This window comes from Coenobita brevimanus, chromosome 29 (genome assembly GCF_032717465.1).
Source record: "Coenobita brevimanus isolate Jiangsu-jjx chromosome 29, ASM3271746v2, whole genome shotgun sequence".
Classification (NCBI taxonomy): domain Eukaryota; kingdom Metazoa; phylum Arthropoda; class Malacostraca; order Decapoda; family Coenobitidae; genus Coenobita; species Coenobita brevimanus.
In genome coordinates this window covers 30,815,323-30,842,043 of record NC_136982.1, presented here as the reverse complement: position 1 = coordinate 30,842,043, position 26,721 = coordinate 30,815,323, and the positions used below count along the sequence as shown (strand labels likewise).

The window sequence follows — 26,721 nt, the reverse complement described above, 5'->3', positions numbered from 1 at the left end:
CCTCACTGACTGGCACGGCTATGAATCTGGTTTGATATGGGGTGAGCCTCTCTACTGTTAAGAGATTAATCTGTTTCAACTGTTCAGGGTTCCTGATGGCCCTGATAGGTGTGGCCTGGACTCGCTCAACTTTTCCTTTCCTCCGCGGAACATAGTTTACAACGTATGGGGCTCCTCCCCACATCAGCGCTCGTTGCGCACCATTCCAGATCAACGGAGATTGTCCGAGGACATCACATCACAACAACATTTCAGTAGTCAAGTAGGCGTTCAGGACGACTGGACACCACTGTTGTTGAACTTTCTTGTCTCCCACTCTGATCTCTACTTTGACCATACCCAGGATACGGAGCGGCGCTCCTGTGACTCCCTGTAATCTCGGTGGATTTCTCCTCGTGTTTATTTCTGTTCCTAACCGCTTCACGGTGGCCTCTTTGAGTAAGGTGTAACCACTCCCTATATCAACTACGGCTTCCACTACAGGAAACTCGCACGGAACACGATCTCACAGAACGCGCTCGCAATTATACACGGTAAGGGCTGGGATACATATAAGACAATGTAAGATTAAAGAACCATTATGAAAACTACAAATTAACGCAGGAGAGGCCTTTGAAAGATCAAATCCTCGAACGTCAACGCAGTGCGCGGTTTGTTTTGATTACGTGATGATCTAGGCGGGAAATTATTCATTGAGTGAGACATTCCTGAGTACAGTAGCACAGTATTTGTAAATTAAATATTTACAGTACTGTACTGTTCTGGTAAGTTTATGTGCAACTTAAAGTACTATTAAATAACGTTAAAGCAAGAAATAAAGTCTTATAACCAGTTTACCTGATAGGCGTCAGAATAATTTGTTCTTTTTTTCCACAGTACTGTACAGTATTTGTAAGTTAAATATTTACTGTTCTTGTATGTACTGTACTTGTAAGCACTTAAATAAAGTTAAATCATTAAATAAAGCCTTGTAACCAGTTAACCCGAATTATATGATTACCCATGATCAGCGTCGGAATATTGCCTTTTTTGTTTGTTCGTTAAACTCTTACTGTACTGCTTTTCTACAGTACTGTATTTGTAAGTTAAATATTTACTGTTGTGGTATGTACTTGTAAGCAATTAAAGCATTAAATGAAGCCTTGTAACCAGTTAACCTGATTTATATGATTACCCATGATCGGCATCGGAATATTGCCTTTTTTGTTTGTTCGTTAAAGACTTGCTGTACAGCTTTTCCATAGTACTGCATTTCTAAGTTAAATATGTACTGTTCTGGTATGTACTTGTAAGTTAAAGCATTCAAAAAAGATAAAGCATTAAATAAAGCCCTGGTACCAGTTAACCTGATTTATATGATTACCTATGATCGGCATCGGAATGTTTCCTTGTGTTTACGTACAGTATTTGTGTGTTGAAGTTTTGCTGTGGAGTACTGTATTTCCTGTGGAGTACTGTATTTGTGAGTTATAACATTAAATAAACCTTCTAACCACTTAAAGTGCTTTCTAGTGATTACCAGTGACAGATAACAGCAAAACAACACATTTGGGGGGTCTAGGGAGCAAAATACGGAGTAGTTTAAATATACGCGATTTCGCACCTAACACGGCACGGTAGGAACGAAACCCACGTGTTCCGTGCGAGTTTCCTGTACTTTATTATTCACGCTGACACTTATCGTAGGCGATGTTATGCTTGTGGTTAGTCAAATAGACTGTTGGGGGAACTTTGTTTGGTTGGCGGTCTGCCTCGCATTTGGACTGGGTTGGTGAAATCTGTTATTGCTCCGCGTCGCTGCGCTGTGGTTTATGCGACCTGGGCAATCATGGCTGCCTCTACAACATCCCAACCTACAGCAATCAAAACAGTGGCCTGGTGGTGGTTTTGCCCAACATTCTTGCAACGTGTGTGAACTCTTCAGACAATAACTACAGTATTTTCGCTTCGGTGTTACAGGAGGAGTAGATTGTTTTTGGTTGAGTTGTTCTAAATTTGTTTTCATATCCCTTAATTGAGCTTTCAATTCAGTCACTTCCTTGTCTGACTCGGTTTGACGGTTATCATGGGATGGTCTTGGTGGAGTATCCATTACATTTGTATTTGAGGGAACTTCACTTTTATTGTCCCTATCCAGCATTGCATTAAATCGGGTGGTGTACCTCTCTTCGAGAAGCTGCCTCTCATTTTCGATCCTGTCAATGAATTTACGGAGTGGATATCCGTCATCAAGGTAACCTTCCAATTTTTCCCTGGACTCGAGTGGAAGACCATACCACAATTTCTTCTTTATTCGTTTATCCCGCGAGGGAAACTTTTCTTTTGGAAACTTCGTTTCAAGAGCCGCGTGCTTACACATGAATCTATGTACAAATGTCTGGGGTGATTCTTCCCAGTCATAAGTCATACTTTCTAGCTCTTGCCATGCTCGATCTACACTCAATTCAGTGGCAAACTCCGCGCTCAAGAATTTTTTTTAGTTCAGTCCATGACAGTGAAAAATGTTTCTTTTGGTAATTATGGATGAAAGTGGCCAGTTCGGAACCCATTCGACTTTTGGCAACTTGGATTCTGATCGCATTACTGGTATCAACTTGCTCAACCGCCTCAGAACATTTCGAGGCGAGATGTGGCCTCTATCCCTTGAAGCTGATTTAATTCCAAAATTGGAATATTGCGCGGTTTTGTGAGAAAGACCCGTCAAGTCATGGTATGCGAACAAGGGGTCAAGTGTGAAGGCAACGTTCTATTCGCAGTACCAAGTTGCTCATCTGCCTTATCTAATTGGATAGTTACATGATCTCTCATTGTTTGGGACGGATGATCAGCTTCCGGCTGTGATTGTCCAAATAATAGTCCATACAGAGACATGGTGACCCTAATTATCTTTTCCACCCTTACTCAGAAAATTAGATTTTGGAATGCTTTCTCTCTTTTGGTGTTTGTAAAAGAATTGTGGATTTTGTTAAGGGACACCTTCATTACCTTTGAGTAGGTCTAGTCACATACATCGTCTCTGTAGGCCTCAATAATTTTGATAAATTTTGCGTCCACTTGCTCTCTAACTGCGCCTCTCCAGTTTACTCCATCATCTAGATTATTACTATAGTAAGCCCAGTTAAAGTGCAGGTTTTGATTAGGCAAGCGTTGGCGAATTTTCTGATTGACAGAGTTCCTTACGGTTGTATAGTCCTCGGATGAAATAGGGTCACTTGCTCCCTGGTACACTCTTGGTTCTAATTGGCAAACAATCACCCTGGCGCGGCATTGTTTCTCCATCTCCCTTGTAACAGTCTTTATTCTGTGAAAAATTTCTTGAGGGGTAGTATTTTGGTCAATATCATTACTTCCAGTCCACAAAAATACAAGGTCACATTCCCACTCCAATGCAGAATTTAATCGGGGGTCGTGAAAGAAATTCCTAACCTTGCCCCCACTTGCCCGAAAGATTCTAATCTCCACGTCTTGAACATAGAGTTGCGGAGGTATTTCGGAGTGACCAACCAATGCTACCCTTAACATTCTCACTCTCTTTGCTAGTCACTTCCCTTCACTTTCTCACCAACGCCACTAACTGGGGAACGATGATCATCCCACCGCTGTGCCACCAGTGTAACGGTAGGATTTTTTATCCAACCGTTGTTCATCAGTGTAACTATGAGAAATTTTATCCCATCATTATTTATCAGGTTTGTTCTGATTAACTTATTTGTTGATAATACAAAGGGTACTCAACTTAGTCTCCCCTCAGTGACTGATAAAGTATTCACCAAAGAAAAAAAACGAAGGGGGGGGAAGTAACTTCGACTTTGAATGATAAAGGTTAATTGCATAAAGGATACTTTTGGTAGCGTTTGTATTTTTAGCCGAGTCAAGAATAAGTTAGTACCACATGTGTTAGTCGTTCCCAAAGTGGAGGAATCTTGAACTGGAAGGGGAGTGAGTCATGCGTGAGAGGACAAAATTCCCTTGGTTGGATATCAAAATTGCATATACTTTAATAAATCCATAATTGTTAAACAATAGACATTTTTTTTTTAATTACATGACCTTTAATAATATGAAAAGAGTTGTAAATTAAGTACTAGTTTGGGCGATAGTAATACAGTACTGTTACCAAGCGAAACAATTTGAATATTTAACAATGACTCCTGAGTTCATCACATTTCATTCTCGAATATCAGTTATTCTTGGGCTCGTCAATAGCCTCAAGACTGGGACATTCAATGACATGGACTGTCTTTTCGGGCTGGCATAGCCTCGAGCTAATATTTCGTAATCACTCGGGCTTGCTTAGCCTCGAGGAACAATTCGAAATTACACATCCTTACAACCACTAAATTCACTTCAACACTCCCAATATTTCTAACCTATTAATAAAAGAAGAGAAAAAAAAAACGGTTAATGAGTTAAATTCGATTTTCTGTTACTGATCACATTATCTTTCAAAATTCTGTACGTTATCTACTATCAAAAAAAAAGGTTCACCTGATTGATTCATAATTCAATTGCTACTACATTTAGTTATAAATTTATTTGTGGGTAGTGTAAGTGTGTGTGTACATCAAGTCTATGGGCAAATTCACATGATGGCCTCGTGCAAACCCCAAAGTCACGGTGTCTGTGGACTGAAACAACGTCTGTTACTCGTAACGTCTGGTTAGCCAATATCTACGTTAAGCTTTTAACAACATTACTTCATATTGTTCACGACAAGCAAAAATTAAAACAAGCAAGGTGGGGAGAAAGGAGGAATGTGTACAGCTCACCTGAAACAACGTCTATTACTCGTAACATCTGGTTAGCCAATGTGGCTTAGCTAGACACGTAGGGACGCTACTGCTAGTTAAATGAGACTGTGTTTTTGCGATATGGTGGGTTTTAATTCTCTTCTATCTCTATCTATCTATCTATTGCCAGACGCCTCAATCCCGTTTGGGGTGGCCACAAACAAATCGCCTCCAAGTCGCCCTGTCCCCTGCCATTTCACTGCCCTGCTCCCAACTCACACCCCCCTCTCTCATATACCTCTCCACCCCATCCCTCCATCTCATCCTCGGCCTCCCCCTCCCTCTTCCCCCCTCCACCTCACTCACATACACTCTCTTCGTCAGTCTTTCACCCTCCATCCTCTCCACATGGCCAAACCACCTCAGTGTGTTCCTCATAACGCTTCCTATCACATCCACATCCACACCACAACGCTCCTTTATATCCTCATTCGTCAGCCTGTCTCTCCATGTGACTCCACAGGCTCCTCTTAAATAACTCATTTCCACTGCTCTCACTCTTGACTTGTGTCCTTCCAACAACGTCCAAGCTTCACTTCCGTACGTTAGAGTTGGTATCACAATACTGTCATGTAGTAACTTTTTCACTTCCATGCTCACTTCCCTGTTCCTTATCACTGCTTTCAAGGAACCAGCAACCATTCTTCCCTGCTGTACCCTTTCAAGCACTTCACCCTCCAAACCTCCATCCTTACTCATCACACTACCCAAATACTTAAACGTACTCACATTTTCCAATTCCTCACCATCCAACCTCGCTGTACTTTCACTAACTTCACCTCTCTCAAAGACCATCACTTTACTCTTCCCTACATTCACCTTTAGATTCCGTTTCTTACACACTCTCTCAAACTCATCCACCAAGCCTTGCAGCTCCCCTTCGTCTTCACTCAACAACACAGTATCATCTGCAAACAACAGTACAGGGAGTTTCCAAACACTATCCTCTCTCACCAGGGCCACTCCAACATCCACTACCCTACCTTGTACCTCTTTTATTACCCCATCCATGTACAGATTGAACAACCATGGAGACATGACACATCCCTGTTTCAAACCAACTTTCAAAGAGAAAAATTCACTTAGTTCACCATCCACACGCACTGCAGCCTTCGCACCATCGTACATACTCTTCACAGCATTCAACAACTTCCCATCTACTCCATATATTCTTAACACTTTCCACAATCCTTGTCTATCCACCCTGTCATATGCTTTCTCCAAATCCATGAAAGCCGCATACAACTTCTTTCCCTTCTCTAGAAACTTTTCCACTAAAGATCTAAGAATGAATATCTGTTCTACACAACCTCTTCACTTCCTAAAGCCTCCCTGTTCTTCTCCAACTAATTTCTCTGTTCTTTCTCTAACTCTGTCTATAAGTATCCTACCATACACTATTCCTATTATACTAAGAAGACAAATGCCCCTATGATTACCACACACTTCTTTTTCCCCTTTTCCTTTGTACAAGGGAATAATTATACCTGACTTCCAGTCCTCCGGGACTCTACCTTCCTCCCAGGCCAATCTGCACATCTTCCACATCCATTCTACTACTATCCCTCCCTCATGCTTCAGCATTTCACCACACACTCCATCAATTCCTGGGGCTTTCCCCGATTTAACTTTCTTCATTGCTTCCACAACTTCTATCCTACTGATTTCTTCCTGTCTTCTCACCTCCCTCCTTCTCCCAGCCATTCCCCAGCCACTTATACTCGCATTACTTCCATCCTCTACGTTCAACAATTCCTTAAAGTGTTCTCTCCATCTGCTCACTTTTTCTCCCTTCTCCACTAGTAATCTACCATTTTTATCTTTCACTCCCCTGCTAACTTCACTTCCACCCTTTCTTACTCTTTTCACTTCTCTCCAGAACATTTTCTTACAGACCCTCCACTTTACACTCTAATTCCTTCCAAATTCCTCATCCACTCTCTTCTTACTCTCTCTTACTAATCTTTTCACCTCTCTCTTCCTTTCCACATATAACTCTCTCCTCCGCCCCTCAACTTCTTCCACGCCCCTATTTCTCATCCATTCATTGTATGCTTTCTTCTTTTGTGCCACAGCCTGTTTCACCTCTTCAGTCCACCACGCTGTTCCTTGCACCCCCCTCCGTCTTCTCTTCCTTCCACACACCACATCACATGCTGCACATATTTCTTCTGTAAATATCTTACACATACCTTCCACGTCTCCCATCTGCTCCAATTCATATTTGCCCAATCGTTCCTCCACTTCTTTCTTATACTCTGCCTTTTTCTCATCCTCTTGTAACCTTTCCACTCTCCTTGCAACTACTCCTTCCTCTCGTCTTTCCCTTCTTCTATTCCTCCATCTTACTTGCATCCTAATTCTGGCCACCACCAAGTAGTGGTCAGAAAGTCCACTCCCCCAACCTCTATACACTCTTGCATCCTTTACACATCTTCGCATCCTTTCATCCACACACACATAATCAATCATTGCCTTCCTTTCATTCAGTTCACCACTGACCCTTCTCATCACTCGCCATGTATACCTGTGGATCATTTTATGCCTGAAGAGGGTATTGGCTATCACCAACCCCCTCCCTGCACAAATGTCCACTAATGCACTCCCATTCTCATCTATCTCAGCAGGCACACCCCACTCACCAACTATTCCATCCACCTTCACATTACCAACTTTACCATTCATATTACCAATCAAAAACACTCTCTCATTCCTTCCAAACTTTTCCATGCACACTTTCACATTTGTCCAGAACTCTTCTCTCACTCTTCTAGCACGATCTTGCGTTGGCGCATACACACACACAATCGCCCACATTTGTATTCCAACTTTCAACTTTACCCACACAATCCTTGACCCAACTGATCTATACTGTCTTATGCTCTTCTTCCATCTTTTAAGCCAATGTGGCTTAGCTAGACACGTAGGGACGCTACTGCTAGTTAAATGAGACTGTGTTTTTGTGATATGGTGGGTTTTAATTCTCTTCACTATTTATATAGTAGAGTACACATGACGTTAGGACTTTTGATTGAATTGGGGAAAATTTGAGATTCGTTCCTTACTACAGTTAAATACTGAATTTACTGCCATCCCACCCTGAGTTTGGGGTAGCTTATGCCATCTAGTGACGGCTAAGGCAAGCGGAACTACTTGATCCTCACAAATTACATTATCTTTGCCTTTTCAGACTATTAATTTCACATATTTGGATTCTAGCAGCTTCATTAGTAAGCATTTCACAACAATGATACGGAAAGAATTGCATACCCATTATTATTCTGTTTAAGGTTTAAACTTGGCTCCCGGCAACGACGCACCACAAGCAAGAGGATGTTGCCCACATCTGTTATTCGTTACTTACCAGATGGGTGAACTCCCATAGCTTAACACTCCCAGTTACACTGCCTATGCATAGATACAGAGATATATCTATCTATCTATCTATCTATTGCCAGATGCCTCAATCCCGTTTGGGGTGGCCACAAACAAATCGCCTCCAAGTCGCCCTGTCGCCCGCCATTTCACTGCCCTGCTCCCAACTCACACCCCCCTCTCTCATATACCTCCCCCCCATCCCTCCATCTCATCCTCGGCCTCCCCCTCCCTCTTCCCCCCTCCACCTCACTCACATACACTGTCTTCGTCAGTCTTTCACCCTCCATCCTCTCCACTTGGCCAAACCACCTCAGTGTGTTCCTCATAACGCTTCCTATCACATCCACATCCACACCACAACGCTCCTTTATATCCTCATTCGTCAGCCTGTCTCTCCATGTGACTCCACAGGCTCCTGTTAAATAACTCATTTCCACTGCTCTCACTCTCGTCTTGTGTCCTTCCAACAACGTCCAAGCTTCACTTCCATACGTTAGAGTTGGTATCACAATACTGTCATGTAGTAACTTTTTCACTTCCATGCTCACTTCCCCCTGTGGCGGGGGGGACACAACCTGGCCGCACTATGGGGTGGTACTACTACTCTGCGGCCAGGTTGTGTTAGGAAGAATACTGCCACCGTATTCCCTGCGTGTCATAAAAGGCGACTAAAAGGGGCGGGGTGAGGGGACTAGGGACCCCCTCCTCTGTTTTTTAGTTCCTAAAAAGAGACAGGCCAGAGAAAGGGATGGGGGATGGAGTTATCCCCGTACCCTGAAGATTGGGTCTATGAATGTGCGTGGATGTAGTACAATTGAGGCTAAAAGGGAGGAGATTGGGAGAATGTTTGTGAGAAGAAAGTTGGATGTGTTAGCTTTGAGTGAAACGAAGATGAAAGGGAAGGGGGAATCTATGCTTGGAAGTGTGTATGGAAGATTGTCAGGTGTTGATAGAGGAAGGGCAAGAGAAGGTGTGGCCTTGTTAGTGAGTCCGGAAGTACAGCAGTGTGTGATTGAATGGAAGGAGGTGTCATCGAGACTGATGTGGGTGAAAGCGAAATTTGAACGTGAGTTGTGGGTGTTTGTGAGTGCATATGGGCCTGGTAGTGAAAGGGATGAACAAGAGAGGGAGTCTTTCTGGAATGATGTTGATGAGTGTCTGCAGAGTTTTGGAGCGAATGTGAATGTGGTAATGATGGGAGATCTGAATGCTAGAGTGGGAAATGTAGCAGTTGAAGGCGTAGTTGGTATGCATGGTGTGCCTGGAAGAAATGAAAATGGGGAACGAATGATAGCGATGTGTGTTGAGCGAGAGATGGTGATTGGGAATACGCTGTTTGAGAAGAAAGATATTTATAAGTATACATGGGTGAGACAGGAGGGTGGAAGGGTTGTTGATAGAGCCTTGATGAACTATGTGGTTGTGTCTAGGAATGTAATAGGAAGATTGTTGGATGTGAGAGTTCTGAGAGGGGAGGGTGGAGGTATGTCTGACCACTACTTGGTGGAGGGAAAGTTAAGAGTAGGTAAGAGATGGGTGAGAGCTAGGAGGGTTAGGTGTGGCAGGGAGGTTTTGAAAGTGAGTGAGTTGGATAAAAGAGAGAAAAAGATAGAGTATCAGGAGAAATTGAAAGATGAGTGGAACGCAGTGAAAGATCGGGAAAATGGCAGCGTGGAGGAGGAATGGCAGTTGTTTAAGAGTGCTGTGGTGGGGCATGCAGAAGAGGTGTGTGGTGTGAGACGTGTGGGTGGTGGTGTAAGAAAAGGAAGTGAATGGTGGTGCGAGGAAGTAAGTATGGCCGTGGCTGAGAAGAGACGTGCATATGAAGTGTGGCTGCAGAGGAAGGATGAGATGTCATATGAAAGGTATAAGGAAAAGAGGAATAGAGCGAGAAGGGCTGTGCGTGATGCTAAAGTGGCAGCAGATGAGAGGTGGGGTAGGCGGCTGACAGAGAATTTTCAACAGAATAAGAAAATGTTTTGGAAGGAGGTGAAAAGGGTGCGAAAGGGAGAGTCTGGGAAGGAAGAACGAGTAAAAGCAGAGGATGGAAGGATGTTAATTGAGATGGATGCAGTAAGGAAGAGATGGGCAGAGTATTTTGAAAGATTGTTAAATGTAGAGGAGGAAAGGGTGGCTGAGATTGTGGCAGATAGAAGGGTGCAAGGAATAAATGTGTTGGGAGAGTTGAATGATTCTTTGATCACGAAGGAGGAAGTGGAGAAGGCAGTAAAGGAGATGAAAACAGGGAAAGCTGCAGGTATGGATGGGTGTGCTGTGGAATGCCTGAAGGGTGGTGGAGTGACTATTGTTGACTGGTTAGTAAGATTATTGAATGTGTGCTTTGAGAAAGGTATGGTGCCAATTGACTGGGCAAGTGCTTGTATGGTCCCGTTGTATAAAGGCAAGGGTGATAAGTATGAATGTACTAGCTTTAGGGGTATAAGTCTGTTGAGTGTTGTAGGTAAAGTGTAAGGTAGAGTGTTAATTATGAGAGTTAGAGAGGGTACAGAGGGAGTGATTAGTGATGAGCAATGTGGCTTCAGGAGAGGGAGGGGATGCGTTGATCAGGTGTTTGCTGTGAGACAAGTGTGTGAAAAGTATTTAGCGAAAGGCAAGGATGTGTTTTGGGCATTTATGGATTTAGAGAAAGCGTATGATAAAATTGATAGGGAGGCTTTGTGGACTGTTTTAAGATTGTATGGACTTGATGGTAGGTTACTAAAAGGGGTGAAAAGTTTTTATGTAAATAGTAGAGCGTGTGTAAGAGTGGGAAATTCTGTGAGTGATTGGTTTCCCGTGAGAGTGGGGCTGCGACAGGGATGTGTGATGTCGCCTTGGTTGTTTAATATTTACATGGATGGTGTTGTAAGGGAGGTGAATGCAAGAGTTTTAGGTGGTCTGAGTCTGGTAAATGTTGATGGAGGAGAGTGGAATCTGAAGCAGCTGCTGTTTGCAGATGATACTGCACTGGTGACTGATTCAGAGGAGAGATTGAGACAGTTGGTAGAGGAGTTTGGAAGGGTGTTTGAAAGGAGGAAATTGAAAGTAAATGAGAATAAGAGTAAAGTGATGAAGTGTACGAGGTTGATAGATGGTAGGGGGATGAATATAGTTTTGAATGGTGAGATGCTTGAGGAGGTAGATTGTTTTAAATATCTAGGGTCACATGTTGCTGTGGATGGAAGAATAGATGCAGAAGTGAAGTTTAGAATAAATGAAGTAGGAAAGGTGCTGGGAGGAATGAAAAAAGTGTTTAAATGTCGTTCGCTTAGAATGGATGTAAAGAGAAGGCTGTATGAGGGTGTTGTGGTACCGACTGCGTTATATGGGGCTGAAACATGGAATATGGGTGTAGCAGAGAGGAAAAGTTTGAATGTAATGGAGATGAGATGTCTGAGGAGTATGTGTGGAGTGACGCGTATGGATCGAGTGTGAAATGATGAAGTGCGAAGGAGAACTGGAGTTGTTCGGGAGATGGCTGGTAGAGTTGAGCAGAGGGTGTTGCAATGGTTTGGGCATATGGAGAGAATGGATAATGAGCGATTGGTGAAAAAGATAACTAGATCTGATGTGAGAGGTGTAAGACTGAGAGGAAGACCACGAATAGGATGGATGGACAGTGTGAAGAGAGCGCTGGATGCGAGAGGGATGTCCGTTGAGCAAGGAAGAGTGGCTGTGCGTGACAGAAATAAATGGAGAGAAATTGTGAATGAATAAGTGATGACGCAGCCCTGAGGGGATATTCTCCCGCATTTGGTCTGATCAGCTAGTCAGGTCAGGTGCGGGTAAGGGGATGGGTCTGTTATGATGTGGCAGGGGTAAACCAGTTCTGCTGTCGGGCCCTGCTGTGGATGTCACTGCTTGCATTGCGCAGTTGACCCTTGTGCGGTGTGATGCGGTGAGGATCTGTCCGTTCTCCCCTTTGGGGCTAAGATGCGAATGAATGTGTTTGAATGGATGAGTAAATGGAGAGTGAGTCGTCCTGTCTCGGCTACCTCCCTTTCCTTGGGGGAAGCAGCCTAGGTATATAGATAAATAGATAGATGCTCACTTCCCTGTTTCTTATCACTGCTTTCAAGGAACCAGCAACCTTTCTTCCCTGCTGTACCCTTTCAAGCACTTCACCCTCCAAACCTTCATCCTAACTCATCACACTACCCAAGTACTTAAACACATGAACTACTACTTAGAACAGGAGCCTTATAGACTAGTATTTAGATTACACTCTATCTAACTTAGAAATTACAGTACCTCTAAACATATACATGAATACTATATTTGTGGCATTACACGTGCACCAAGAATACGTAATCTTATGGGAAAAATTACATATGGGCGGTACCCCCTCATACCTGGACCTTTTTTGGCCCTTAGAGACCTAATAAAGGTCAGATTTTTCAGACATTGTACTACAGATATAGCTGCAATAACAAAAATATGGGCAGTTGTGGTGTTGATGTGGATGTGATAGGAAGCGTTATGAGGAACACACTGAGGTGGTTTGGCCATGTGGAGAGGATGGAGGGTCAAAGACTGACGAAGAGAGTGTATGTGAGTGAGGTGGAGGGGGAAAGAGGGAGGGGGAGGCCGAGGATGAGATGGAGAGATGGGGTGGAGAGGTATATGAGAGAGGGGGGTGTGAGTTGGGAGCAGGGGAGTGAAATGGCGGGGGACAGGGCGACTTGGAGGTGATTTGTTTGTGGCCACCCCAAACGGGATTGAGGCGTCTGGCAATAGATAGATAGATAGACCTTAACCCCTTGGGTATGCAAATCCCCAGCCTCAACTGCCCCCCAGGACGCAAAAACAGGCCAATTTTTCGACTTCCTCAAAGGTTAAAAGTTTTATGCCCGATTTATAGAGCTTGAATTTATACACCTGAAAACGCAAACCCCACCCTGCTAGACCCAATAGTTACCGAGCTATGGCCGGTCAAAGTTTATAATAGTTACCCGTCACGGCCCCGGCGAGAAAGAAAATACGCCACTCGCACCTGTTTTCTTCGCAACAATACATACAAAAATCACCAAAATCAATTTTTTTTGGTGTGTATAGATGTTATAAACCATTGTAATGTGCTTAGAAAAAAATAAAATAGTGACAAACCCCCCAAATAAATGATAAATAAAAATTATCCTTCCCTCCTCTCCTCTCCTCATACCTCCAATCCCCTCCCTCACCTTCCCTTCCCTTCCCTTCGCCTAACCTCCCCTCCCCTTTCCCCTCCCCCCTTCCCTCCCCGCCGAGCTGTCAAATCTAGCAAGGGAAATTGGTCATGAGTTCCCCAATAAAAATATGATAAATAGTAAAAATTATCCTCCCCTTCTCTTCCCTCTTCAAACCTTCAAACCCCTCCCTCCCCTCCCCTCCTCTCTCCTCTCCTTCCCTCCCCTCCCCTCGCATAACCTCCCCTCCCCCCTCCCCTTCCCTCCGAGCTGTCAAATCTAGTTTTCGTTTCGTTTCGTTTTGAAGGCTCCAACATGCTACCATGCGTCGGCATAAAATAAAATGTCTTTTTCAAGTGGGTTTCAACTAAACACAGCTAAAATAATTGTGGTGTGCATATCTGTATGCAGACACCACTAAATTACAGGTAAAGATTCAAAAGCACGTGCCATAAAGCTTAAAAAATACGCAAAATATTCAAGGCCAGGGAGGTGCTAGGCGGTGCGGGTCGGGGGTGGTGGGAGCTGGTAAGGCCATGAGGGGGTGGATGGGGATGGAGGGATGGGAGGAGACCACCACAAGACACAAAGGAAGGGCCAAAGTGGAGTACAGGGACATGGAGGGAGGGTAGGGGGGAAATAACCTCCCCCCATTTGACTGGGGAGGGGGGAAGTTGGGGGGGGGGATGCATGAAGAGGGTTTGGGAGGGGTTGTTGTGGTGGTAGGAATGGTGGGAGGTAAGGTAGTAACAAGGTAGTGGAGTAGAGGGACGTGATGAGAGGGAGGTAGGGGGTACATCCCCCACCTCCTGGTTACGGGCCTGGGTCCCCCCTCCGGTGTGTCCAACACCTAGTTCTGATTGGTTAGAAGCCATCTACGTCACAGCTGGGGTGGAGCCAGCTGCCGCCAGTTTTTTGTGGATGTTGTATGATCGGTGTTGCTCGTCCTCTTGAGAAATTGCGCAAAAAGCCCGATCGATGAGATTAGCAATTGAGGGGTTAACAGCAGTAGACAACAGGCCTGATGGACTTAAATAATAGGGGTTCCGAGGCACGGCAACACACTTAGAGTGCCCCCACCGCCACCTTGGCTGCACCAAGCTTGTTTAACAGTTGCCAGTGTTGTATTATTGCAGGCTTTGACAAAGAAATTTATTGCCTGTTGAATGTTACATTTCTTCCAAAATGCAGCAACAGTCATTATGGTGGGGGTTGCAGATATGCGAGGTGAAGCAGGTGAGTCAGGAGGGGCTGTGGAGGTGGAGGGGGAGGCAGCTGGTGAGTCAGGTGGGACAGTGGAGGAGGGGACAGCGGCGGGCGAGTCAGGGGAGGTGGTGAGGGGAGGATCCTCCCTCTCCTCCTCGCTACTGCTCACATCTTCGGCAATTTCCTTCATCTCTTCTTGCTTGTTTGTTTCATTTCTCATCTTGTTATGGATGTATTGGCAGTATAACAACTTGATATTCACAATATAACCATCATTATTATAGAAACTGGGTATCTATTTTAACATACTGTTATTGCTGAAAACGCTGTTGAAGTTGTTATTGGAGAGTTCTTACTGTAGACTCCTTTTGAGCACCTTCCCCACGAGCTTTTAGGTCACTATTGGCGCGTTGTGTGGGGGTGGGGGTTGCGTACTAGTGGAAAAGGGCATTTTTGAGCCACTCCTTGCCTCTACCTTGCATTCTGTGAGGTAAACTCGCGCAGTCAAGGTTTTTGGTTATGATTTTTGGTCACACCCGCAATGCGATTCACGCACTCTAAGTTTGTGCAGTAGGCGAGCCTACTGTATCTCAGTTTTAAATTCTGAATATTGGCTCTGTTACTGTATGCAGAGCTGGAGTCAGTCAGTGATATTCCAAGTTGGTCCATACCCAGTGATCTGATTTAGTTTCACAGAAACCCAATTGTTTCTGCTTATAGGAGCTTTAAAAAAATGGGGTTGGGAAGCTTACTGAAATTCATAACAGTACTTTCAGGATATTTGTGTAACTATATAATTAAGTGAATATCTGCTGTAAATGTTAGATAAGCAATTGTGGAAGTCATTAATTGTCATGAGGTTCTTGGCAAAAATATATAGAGTAACCCGTCCAGCCCAGTTTTGACCATATTTAGGTGTGACAGTTTAATTCCAACAGATCTGGTTGTGATAATCGGTCCGGTCCTAGCCTTAGTTTTTTGTAACATGTAGCATTCCAAATAAGTCAATTTATATACTTTTCCCCTCAGCTGAAGAGAAGCAGAATGGGCTTAAGAAGGAGATAATGCGTTTAAATGAAGAGGCACGGGCCGGAGAGGAACGAAGGTCTAATGATCTGCAGGCATTCCTCAAAAAGGCCGATCAAGAGAAGAAGGACCTACAGAAGAGACTTGATGACAGGGAGTCCAAGCTTAGTAGTCAGTTATCATAAGTCCACTTAATTCCTTTTTTATTAGTATTATTTCCAGTTGTCTACCACAGTAACAAGTATGAGTGATAAAAATGTACAGTATATATACATATATACCATATAGTATTCATTTTCAAGTAGGATGGTAATACCTCTTTGTATTTTATGCAGCACTGGAAATCTCTGAAGCTAAACATGCTGACCTGATTGCTCGCATGACTGCACAGCTACGTGATCTGAACACAGTCAAGCAGGATGCACACAGAGAGACTTCCGATCTTAAGAAGAGGCTACAGGTAAGGAGAAAGTTATGGGAGAGCATGGGGGTAGAAAAGATGCATAAGAAGAAAGTAGGGTAAGGCAGGCAGGTGAATGAGTAAACAAATAATCACTCATGAAATTGCACAAGGCTAGATAGAGTTTTTTAGATACTGAATGTTGGGAAAAGAGCAGTACAAAGCATAAGATTAAAAGAAGTTAGGTAGACATAAGAAAGGAATGAGAAAGTAAAGTTGGAGAAAAGTAAAAAGATGCATATAAAGCTGAAAAGCATTGGATGGACACTAGAAGGAAGATGGGAAGATAAATTTAGGAGCAGAGTATGAAGAAACTTTAAAGTTGAAAGAAATTGGATAGACAGTAGAAAGAGGATGGAAAAGTTTTAATAGGAGTATGGAATACAGAAAAATATTAGTGTTTTATATATATATATATATATATATATATATATATATATGGTGGTAGGTGGGGGCACTCACCATCCACTCACTCAGTGTACTGCTGCTGTCGGGTGTCTGCCCTTTCCTCTCCTCTTCTTTCCTTCCATCCTCTTCTGTCTTCCTTTCCTTCTTTCTTTCCTTGTCCTTCTACCTACGAGTAACTTTACACTCCCTCTTCTGTCTTTCTTTGTTTCATTCTTTCCTCTTCTTTCTGCCTGTGGGTGACTCTACACTGAGTGACAAGCCAAATGGTTTCCTGTACTCCAAGAAACCATTTACTACGCTGGGTGGTAACCATATAACCAAATTTTGGCGCCTGGTGGGTTATTGGGTAATTATTGCGCTCCAGTCGGATTGAGCCAGTGAAGGTTCATATCCAAGGGGTGGTTTGGGTTGATTGCTCATGTAATGCCATTCAGAGATGAGTGAGGCTGGTCACTCTCATCTTAACCCTCTCAGGCACAGTCATGCGATTCGCGTTTCATGGGGATTGATTTCAAGATAATCAGTCACTCGAATTGCGTTTCTAAGCACAAAAAAAAAATTAGCCAAAAAAAAAAGTTTCTGGCGAAATTGCGTCAAATTTTGACGCATTGTAGCGGCTGCTGCTCTTTCCAATGGTAAGGCATTGGCAACACTGAGCTGCCTCACTGGGCCCAGCACCGAGCGATATACCTCAGTCTCTTCCAAGCAGCTAGGCGGTGGGTTGCGTTGTGTCTTCAGTCCCTTTAAACTCCTACTAATTCTCCCCCTCCTTCCTGAGCCGAAACCCCTATGGACTTAGTGTGATAATGCAATATTTGTGAGCATATTTGTATGTGATATTGTCGATGGAACATAGATATATGTCACGAAAAGGAATTGTGTCCGTTATGAAGCGTTAGGCTTACGAGCCGATATGCGTGTTCACTGTTGCAGGGTTTTCGCCTCTCGCCCTCCCCAAGGCCCATGGCGTGATTACAAATTGGTATATAATGAAGCCAATGCCTAAAGTGTATTTTGTGTGAAAGATATTGTGGCTGGCTTGGTGAAATTATGGAACCATAGTGTGGAATGGGGCAGGCATCACGTACAGTTTTTGTAGTCAGGAAGGAAGAATTAGAGGTGTTTAGTGATGGAATTATTGTGATTCTGATAGTGAAAATGTGTATGGAATTGTGTGAAATATACGTCAAACATGCTGCGGGAGTTTGTGAAGGAGTGTGGTGTGTGCCAATACAATAGAGTCGCAGTGAGTGTTCACAGAGAAATATTTCTTGCATTCACTGACTTAGCTAAAACAAAGCGCAGGTGTCAGAGACAAGAAATATGCCACAGCCACATATACATACGTATGTCGTGCAGTGAATGTTCGTGGAGAAATTTATTGTGTGGATCCCATGTGTTTTAGGCAAATGTATTGCAAGGAGAGAAGAAAATACGCCGCAGCCACACACACACACACACACACACACACACACACACACACACACACACACACACACACACACACACACACACACACACGAACAGCCGGAGAGAGAGGACGTCCAAGGCATCGCTCCTGACCTTGAGTAGTTTCAGGAATTTTGTCTGTCCTGTCTCCTAGGGTCTTTCTTTAAATTTGAAATAATGAAAGTTGGTAGACTACCAAAAATGTAAAGATTTGTTGGCAATAGTATACATGAATGTTTGTGGCTTATTGGTAACAGCTGTTTAGGTACTTGATCGGTACGTTAAAGATGGCCGAAAATGTAAACAATGAGGGAATGGAATTTCAAGGATTTGATGCTAATACTAATGTCATGGACCTAGTGAAAACATTAATTATGAGGATTAGTGAACTCGAAAAAAAGGTAGAGAATCTAGTGATAAAGGATGTTTCATGAAAAAATGAAACCACCATAAAGAGTCTAATCCAGTCCAAAGAAACTGCAAATGAAGAGATTAAGAATTTGAAGCGGAAAATGTTGAACTGAGGAGGAAACTTGAAGAGAGTACTAATAAAACGGAGAAGGTGAGTAATGTACTAGAAGAACACAAGGCAAAGTGGGCACACGTAGAGGAAGAACAGAAAGAAGTGGTCAGCTTAAGAGAGATCATCCAGGAAGAAAGGGAAATGAACAAGAAAGAAATGGAAGAAAATGTAGTGAAAATACTGAAGAAAAAAGAGAAAATAGTGAGAGAAACTGTAGAAAGGAACAGATGTGTGATAGTATTTGGAAACAGGGAAGAGGAAGAAAAGGTTAGGTTCGCAAGACTCGAGAGAGACACGAACATGGTGAGAGGAATATTAGGCAAGATTGACCCCGAAGGAAACAAGTGGGTAAAAGAAATTGAGGAAGTAAGGAGGATAGGGCCTTATAAGAAAGGGGAAACAAGACCAATGAGAGTCAAGTTTACATCAGAAAGTGTAATAAATGAGATACTTAAAGTGACCTGGAAATTAAGCAAAGAGGTGGGGATGGAAAATATTATAATAAGAAAAGATCTGAATGAAGAAGAAAGAGAAGCTTTAAAATCATTAAAGGAAGAAGTAAAGGAAAAAATGATAAGAGGACAGAGGAAGAACGTAATACTTTTTTTTGGAGAGTATTGGATATGAAAGTAAGGAAATGGTATTTAAGGAAATAGAAGTGAAGGAAATTAGGGGGGATGGTTGTGAAAGATCAGAAGTTGAGGAAGTGGTACGGACAGAGAGTAGGAGAGAAGAAGGTATTAATAATGTCAAAAATAATTTGAAGGTGATATATACTAATGTTGATGGTTTCATATCGACAAGGATCGAAATTAATGATTTCTTGAGAGAACATGAACCTGATGTCATGTGCTTTGTAGAGACCAAATTAAGAGAAGATATTGATGTTCATTTGGGAGATGGTAAATACAAACTGTGGAGAAAAGACAGAAAAGAAAAAAAGGGAGGAGGAGTGATGATAGCAGTGAAGAACAACATAAATGTAGATACTGTGGAAATGGGAGAAGGCAGGGCTGAAGTGATATATATGAAATTAGAAACTGGAGAGAATGTTAAGAGAGGTATGGCGGTAGTGTATGTTCCCCCAAAGACGAGAGCATGGAAGGATGACGAATACCATGAGATGTTGTCAGATATGGCTAGCTACTTGCAAAAATAATTGAGAAAAGCAATAATATAATTTTGGTGGGTGACTTTAATTGTAAAGAGGTGAACTGGGAGGAATGGTACTGGAGGCGGCGAGGATTCGTGGGGTACTATGTTATTAAATATAATAATGAATAATGTGATGACGCAGTGGGTCAAAGAAGAGACACGGTTTCGAGGTGAGGACACACCAGCAAGGTTAGATTTACTGTTCACCAAAGAACCTGATGTAATAGTATCATTGGAATATCTCTGTCCTTTGGGAAAAAGTGATCACGTGGTCATTGAGTTCCAGATGTTAATAGGAAACGTCGAGCCAAGAGACGAGCTTCATAGACAGGGAAGATACAACTTTGGCAAAGCAAATTTTACAGGATTGAGAAACTTTTTTGAAAATGCGGATTGGAGAAAATTCAGAGAAACAAGAGAGATACAGAGGAAGTGGGATATCTTTCTAGACCTCTATAATTTGGGAGTGGAAAAATTTGTACCAAGAGTAAGAGGGAAAGAAAACAGGAAAAAGGAGTGGTTTAATAGAAGGTGTATGATAGCCAAAAAAGAGAGAGATAAGGCGTGGAACAATTGGAGAAAGAGAGGTAACGACAGAACAAAGGAAGAATATAAAAGAACAAGAAACGAATACACAAGAATACGTAGGGAAGAAGAAAGGAATTTTGAAAAAGGTATAATTGACAAATGCAAGGATGAACCCAAACTGTTTTATAGATTTGTTAATGGCAAACTGAAACAAAAGGAAGGAATCACCAAGCTGAAAGTAGATGGAGAGGTCTTTAATGATGCGGCAATGCAAGCAGAAATAATGAACAAACGTTTCCAGTCAGTTTTCACTAAAGAAAAGGAGCTTGTGGAAGGGGAGGGAGTGATTAGAAATGTTCCGGTGATGAAAGATATAAAAGTGGAGGTGCAGGAAGTGTATAAGTGGAGGTGCAGGAAGTGTATAAATTACTGGAAACTCAAGATGTAAGGAAAGCCCCAGGACCTGATGGAATTTCTAATTGGGTACTGAAGGAATGCAGAGAACAACTGGCGGATAAAATTCACAGCTTAATTGTATGCTCACTGGAAGAGGGGAAAGTGCCAAAAGAATGGAAGAGGGCAAATGTGGTACCAATTTACAAGGGAGGAAACAGGGAAGAACCCCTGAATTATAGACCAGTGTCTCTAACCAGCATGGTCGCAAAATTGTGTGAGAGAATCCTGAAAGACAGATGGATAAAATGTCTGGAAGAGATGAATATTTTGGCTGAATGTCAGTTTGGATTCAGAAGTGGAAGGTCATGTGTTTCAAACTTGTTGAGCTTTTACTCAAGAGCGATTGATGCGGTACAGGAGAGAGATGGTTGGGTGGATTGTGTGTACTTAGACTTAGAGAAGGCCTTTGACAAGGTACCTCATAAGAGACTAATGTGGAAACTAGAATATATAGGAGGACTAAAGGGGAAACTTCTGGAATGGATGAGAGACTTTTGAGAGACAGACAAATGAGGACAGTAATAAAGGAAAAGATGTCTGGATGGAGGGAAGTAACAAGTGGAGTCCCTCAAGGCTCAGTGTTGGCGCCAGTAATGTTCCTGATTTATGTAAATGATATGGTAGATGGAGTGAACAGTTATGCGAGTCTGTTTGCTGATGATGTAAAGATCTTGAGGAAGATAGAGGTTGAGGAGGATTGTAAAATACTGCAGGAGGATTTGGATAGGATACACAATTGGAGCCGGACGTGGGAAATGAAATTTAATGTAAAGAAATGTAAAATATTGGAAATGGGTAAAAGTACCAGGAGACCATCACTGAATTATTTTTTGGGTAATGAATTAATCACAAAAAGGAGAGAAGAGAAAGATTTGGGGAGTGCTGGTCCAAGATAGTTTGTCACCAGAAAAGCACATTAACAAGATAGTTGGAGAGACTTATAAGCTCTTGACTAACATAAGAGTAGCATTTCATTATATGGATGAGGAAATGATGAAAAAATTGATAGTGGCCATGATCCGCCCCAGGTTAGAATATGCAGCGGTAGTGTGGTCCCCACACAAAAGAAAGATATAAACAAGATTGAGAGAATACAAAGAACAGCAACCAAGATGGTCCCCAGTCTGACAGACCTGTCATACAGAGAGAGGCTGGAAAAACTGGATTTGCCTTCGTTAGAGGAAAGGAGAAAGAGGGGAGACATGATTGCGGTGTTCAGGACCATGGTGGGAGTAGACAAAATTGACAAAGAAGATCTGTTTGTATGGGATAAGAGAGCAACAAGAGGACATGGAATGAAATTGAAAAAGTCAAGCTGTTTGAAGGATATCAAGAAATATAGCTTTCCTTACAGAAGTATAGACTTATGGAATAGCCTGGACAAAGAGATCGTCCAGTCTAAAAACATAAACTAGTTTAAAGTTAAATTCGACTTATTGAGAAACAGCGACGGAAACCCACGAGCATAGTACATTCCGTGTATATCACAATTAGGTATATTCTTAAATATTTGGAACGACTTAGACAAAGAGGTGGTGCATGAGAAAAACATTCATGTGTGTAAAGGTAGACTTGATAAATGTGGATATGGAGACAGGACAACACGAGCATTGCTCAATTCCTGTATACTACAAATAGGTAAATACAAATAGGTAAATACACACACACACACACGCTCACACACTACATAACTCCTCATCTTCAAGCTACTGCCAGCATCTCAACACCTCTGGAGGAAGTGAGTTATCCGTATTTTGTTGATCTGTATATTGACCTATTTCTATAGTTCAGTATTTTTTTACACAAATAAATAATGTTTTTTACATACACACATATCAGATTGAAGAAAGTTCAGCTTCTTTGTCAGAACCTAGCCAAAAGACTAGTGGTCATGTCGAGTTTCTGACAGCACTATCAAAAACCTTATGATATTTTATGTGTATACTTTGAGTAAAAAAAGAAAATAATAAAACGTAACGAGCGAAAATATGTAGCCGTGGGTGAGGTAGGGAAAGAGTGTTTTTTATCTCGCGTGTGGGTGAGGAAGAGTATTCTACGTTTGTCGTCCAGTTGCTCCAAAACTATTGGACATATCGATTTCCCATAAGAACTATGATAAAGAGCAGTAAATTCTACGTATGTTCCTTTGCAGAATATAAGCCTCTGGGAGCATTTTCTGTTGGAAAAGTTGGGGGAACAGACTTTCGGTAAAGTCGAAAGTGCTCAGAGGAGTAATCTCACTTTGTCGGCCAATTACAGTACTTGAAAACTATTGGACGTATCGATTTTCCATGAGAACCATGATAAAGAGCAGTAAATTCTATGTATGTACACACATGACAATGTAATATCTATGATAAGAATTTGTTGTTACGTAGGCGGGAATAATGCATATGCTGTGCGCACATCACGAAAGTGACGTACGGACGTGAGTTCCCAGTCGTTTTTGGCGATTTACTCGAGAACTATGAGGCGTATGGAAACCAAGAGGTGCTCATTAGAAAGCTGGTGAAATTCTGCATAATATTATGCAATAAAAACATAACATCTGCAAGAAAATTTGCATATTAGAGCTCCTTGATTTTTTTTCAAAAATGGCTTTCAGTTTGTGGCTATTTTCTCAAAAACTACAAATCATATCGACACCAGATTTGTCTCTTTAGAAAGCTGATGAAATTCTCTATCAAAACTTCTAATAACATTTTCCTGTATGATGGAAAATACTCTAATGGTGATGTTGGGAAGTAAACATGACAGCAAAATTTTATTCACGGTCGCCTAATGTTGTTTTATTCGTGTTTTCCTGTTTTTTTGTGGTGCTTATTAGCTAGCACAAACATTGACGAATAAGATGACATAGGTTTTATGGCAGTATATTGATGTTTGGGTGGCGAAAATAAGGAGAGAATACGTGTTATTTGCCGCGCGCGGGCATCCTTCCGGGCAGCTTTGCAAAAAAAAGTCGTTCGCCAGAAAACTTACTGAAACTTATCGTGCGCGAGAGGGTTAAATGTCAGAACCAACTGCCTAGCCCCGGGTTCCTATGCTCCTCATGGGGCAATGCAGGATTGGATGATGGATGGATGGATGGATATATATATATTTATACAGTATATATATATATATATATATATATATATATATACTGTACAGTATATACTCAGTAAACCCTCTTTAATTCGAACCCAAATAATTTGGAAATCGGTTAATTCAGATCTTTTTTGACCACCAGACAAATAATTTTGGATGGAAATTCAAATTAAACGGGACAAGTCTGAAAGGGTTCCATTGATAAGTGGACATGAACAGTTTTTGTAGTGATAACTCTAGTAATGTAATTTTTATGAATTGTACAGTACCTTTGGTATAGATAAGTGTACTGTACTCTACTACTGTTTTGCAAGACTTCATTATCAAGGTTTGACACTATTTAATTTATTGTATCGTTCACTCTTTGAGTGTAAAATAATAATATATACTGAACTGTTCAGTGTTTTTGTGAAAAAGCCATATGTTTTAGTGTGCATGGGTGTGAATTGGAGATAGGGGCAAGCATGAGCTCCAATAATTTGATTTTTGGATAATTCGACATTGGGTTCCCCCTAACTAATCCAAATTATAGAGGGTTTACTATATATATATATATATATATATATATATATATATATATATATATATATATATATATATATATTTATATATATATATATATATATATATATATATATATTTTTATTTATATATATATATATATATATATATATATATATATATATATGTATTTATATATATATATATATATATATATATATATATATATATATGTATTTATATATATATATATATATATACAGTATATATATATATATATATATATATATACAGTAGAAGTCCGATTTTTCGGCATCTATGGGACCAGGGAAGTGCCGAAATATCAAAATTGCCGAATTATCGAAAACCCTACCCACTCAGTACCTTGTATGTTTCGGTGAACACTATCATCATTACTCATATCATTACAAATGTGTTTGGAGAGAGTACTGTATACTGTTTGATACTGTACAATACTGTAATGAATACAGTACTATACAGTGGAAGCTCGATTATCCAGGCTCGGATTATCCAGCTTTCGGTATATCCGGGCTGTGACCCAGTGGTTCAGTGGTATAGTAATTCATAGAATTATCCGTACGATAGCTCCGGTTTAAACAGGAAGCATCCAGTTTCTAGGGAGAGAGGCATGGATAAACCAGAGAGAGTCTTGCTCACCCTGCCCCCACCCACACCTCCTGCTCACAACTCGATCACAAGGGTGGTAGGATGGAGTTTGGTGAGGCAACTGTTACTCCTGACGTAGCCTAACCTTGCTTAACTACTTAATAATTTAACCTAACCTGACCTAACCTGGGCTCCAGTTGGGAAATTGGGAAACTAAATCCACTTTTGTGTACGATGAGTTTCATCCATTATGCCCGAAGCAATCGTAGGTACGGCTTAAAGAACGTGATAAAAGAGAAAATCTTTCAGCAAGAGAAGGTAATTTACTACCCTCAAAATAGAAAAACACAGAAAACAAACTGGAGGAATATGAAGTGAATTGGTGAGGTCTTTAGGCTGTATGCTTAGACGAAAAGTAATGGGTTTCCTAGTTTTAGGGAACGAAATGAAACAAGAATGTCTGCTAATCAGAAAAAAAAAAAAAATACTCATCTCATGTGTTCTCGAAGAGAGAACCTGTGGTAATTTCTCTGATCATGTGTTCTCGTAAGTTAGCATTGAGTTCTGCATTTTTCGTTAGGTATCGCGCCTCCCAACACATTTCGGACCAACAGAGCATTGTTATTTCTTCCTCTTACATTTACTGTTCACTCTTTTGTTCGTTCTTAAGTGTACTGTATGTGTGAAAGAGAGAATTAATACAAACAATAATGCATTCCATTAACCCCATCATAGCTGTCAGCCTCGAACAATGCTTTACTGTATCGGTGTCAGGGATGTTGGGTTAGGGAGAGCTATGAAAAACTGCGAACAATTATGGGAAGGGAACGAAGGTCACTGGTATGTTTTCACGACCCTCCTCTACCATCTCAAACAGTCAGGCGGCCTGCCACTTCATCTCAGATGTTTTCGCCGATATGTTTAAATGCTAATGTAACATGCACCCTAATTATGAGTAAGTTTCTTCCAATATGCCGGAAACAAACGTAGGTAAGGCTTAAGGAACGTTATGATAATAAGAAAACAAACTAGAAAAATACAAAAACAAACTAGAGAATATGAATTGAATTGGTAAAGTTATTACGCTGTATGCTTGGACGAAAATTTAAGAGTTTCACAATTATAGGGGACGAAATGGAACAATTATGTTTACTAATAAGAAAAAATACTTTCATCTCAAGTGTTCTTGTAAGGTGGCATTCAGTTCCACATTCATTGTTTGATGTCGCTTCCCAACACATTTCGGACCGACAGAGCATACAGTTATTTCTGCTCCTTACAGTTAAGTGTACATTTATTGCACATTCTTTTGTTCGTTCGTGTATGTGTGAAAGAGAGTATTGATACAAACAATAATGTATTCCATTAACCCCTTATGGCTGTTAGCCTTGAACAATGCTTTACTGTACCGGTGTCAGTAACGTTAAGTTAGGAGAGCCATAAAAACTGCGAACAATTATGGGAAGGGAACCAAGGTCACTGGTATGTTTATACGACCCTACTCTACAATCCCAAACAGCTCGGCGGTCCTTTCATCCCAGATGTTTTCGCCGATATGTTTAAATGCTAAAGTAACATGCACCCTAACTTTATGTTTAAATTCTAATGTAACATGCCCCCTAATTTTCTTTCACGAATCATAACAAATCACAAGATGGGTTTAGGGAGGAGGGGAAAAAGCCAGGTGTACCAGACGAGTCTTTTCACATCTGTAAGAAAAAGAAACCGACTTTATAACTTTGAAAAAATGGTTTCAAGGTCTGCCACGGGAGTACACAAATTTCTGAACTCACGAACATTGAGTATTTGAGGGGGGTAAACATACGCTTTGCTGTAAGCAGTAAAAGCACCTTACCAAATCAGTTCATCCTGATAGTCTGTTATATTTTTCTGATTATTTCTGGGTTGGTAAATAAACATTTCTTGTTAAATCTTTCCCCGCTGTTTTTATCTGTTCTG

At 41.5% G+C, this 26,721-nt stretch overlaps 1 protein-coding gene across 4 annotated transcripts in view; it reads left to right on the top strand.

The window, feature by feature from the left end:
- Positions 1 to 26,721, top strand: part of LOC145395050 (uncharacterized) — a 1,083,039-nt gene that overhangs the window by 702,903 nt on the left and 353,415 nt on the right. For all 4 annotated transcript variants that reach the window (XM_080268801.1, XM_080268802.1, XM_080268803.1 and 1 more), the window contains exons 23-24: positions 15,569 to 15,736; positions 15,901 to 16,025. In XM_080268801.1, coding sequence (XP_080124927.1) covers positions 15,569 to 15,736; positions 15,901 to 16,025 — 293 coding nt within the window. The remainder of the gene's footprint in view (positions 1 to 15,568; positions 15,737 to 15,900; positions 16,026 to 26,721) is intronic.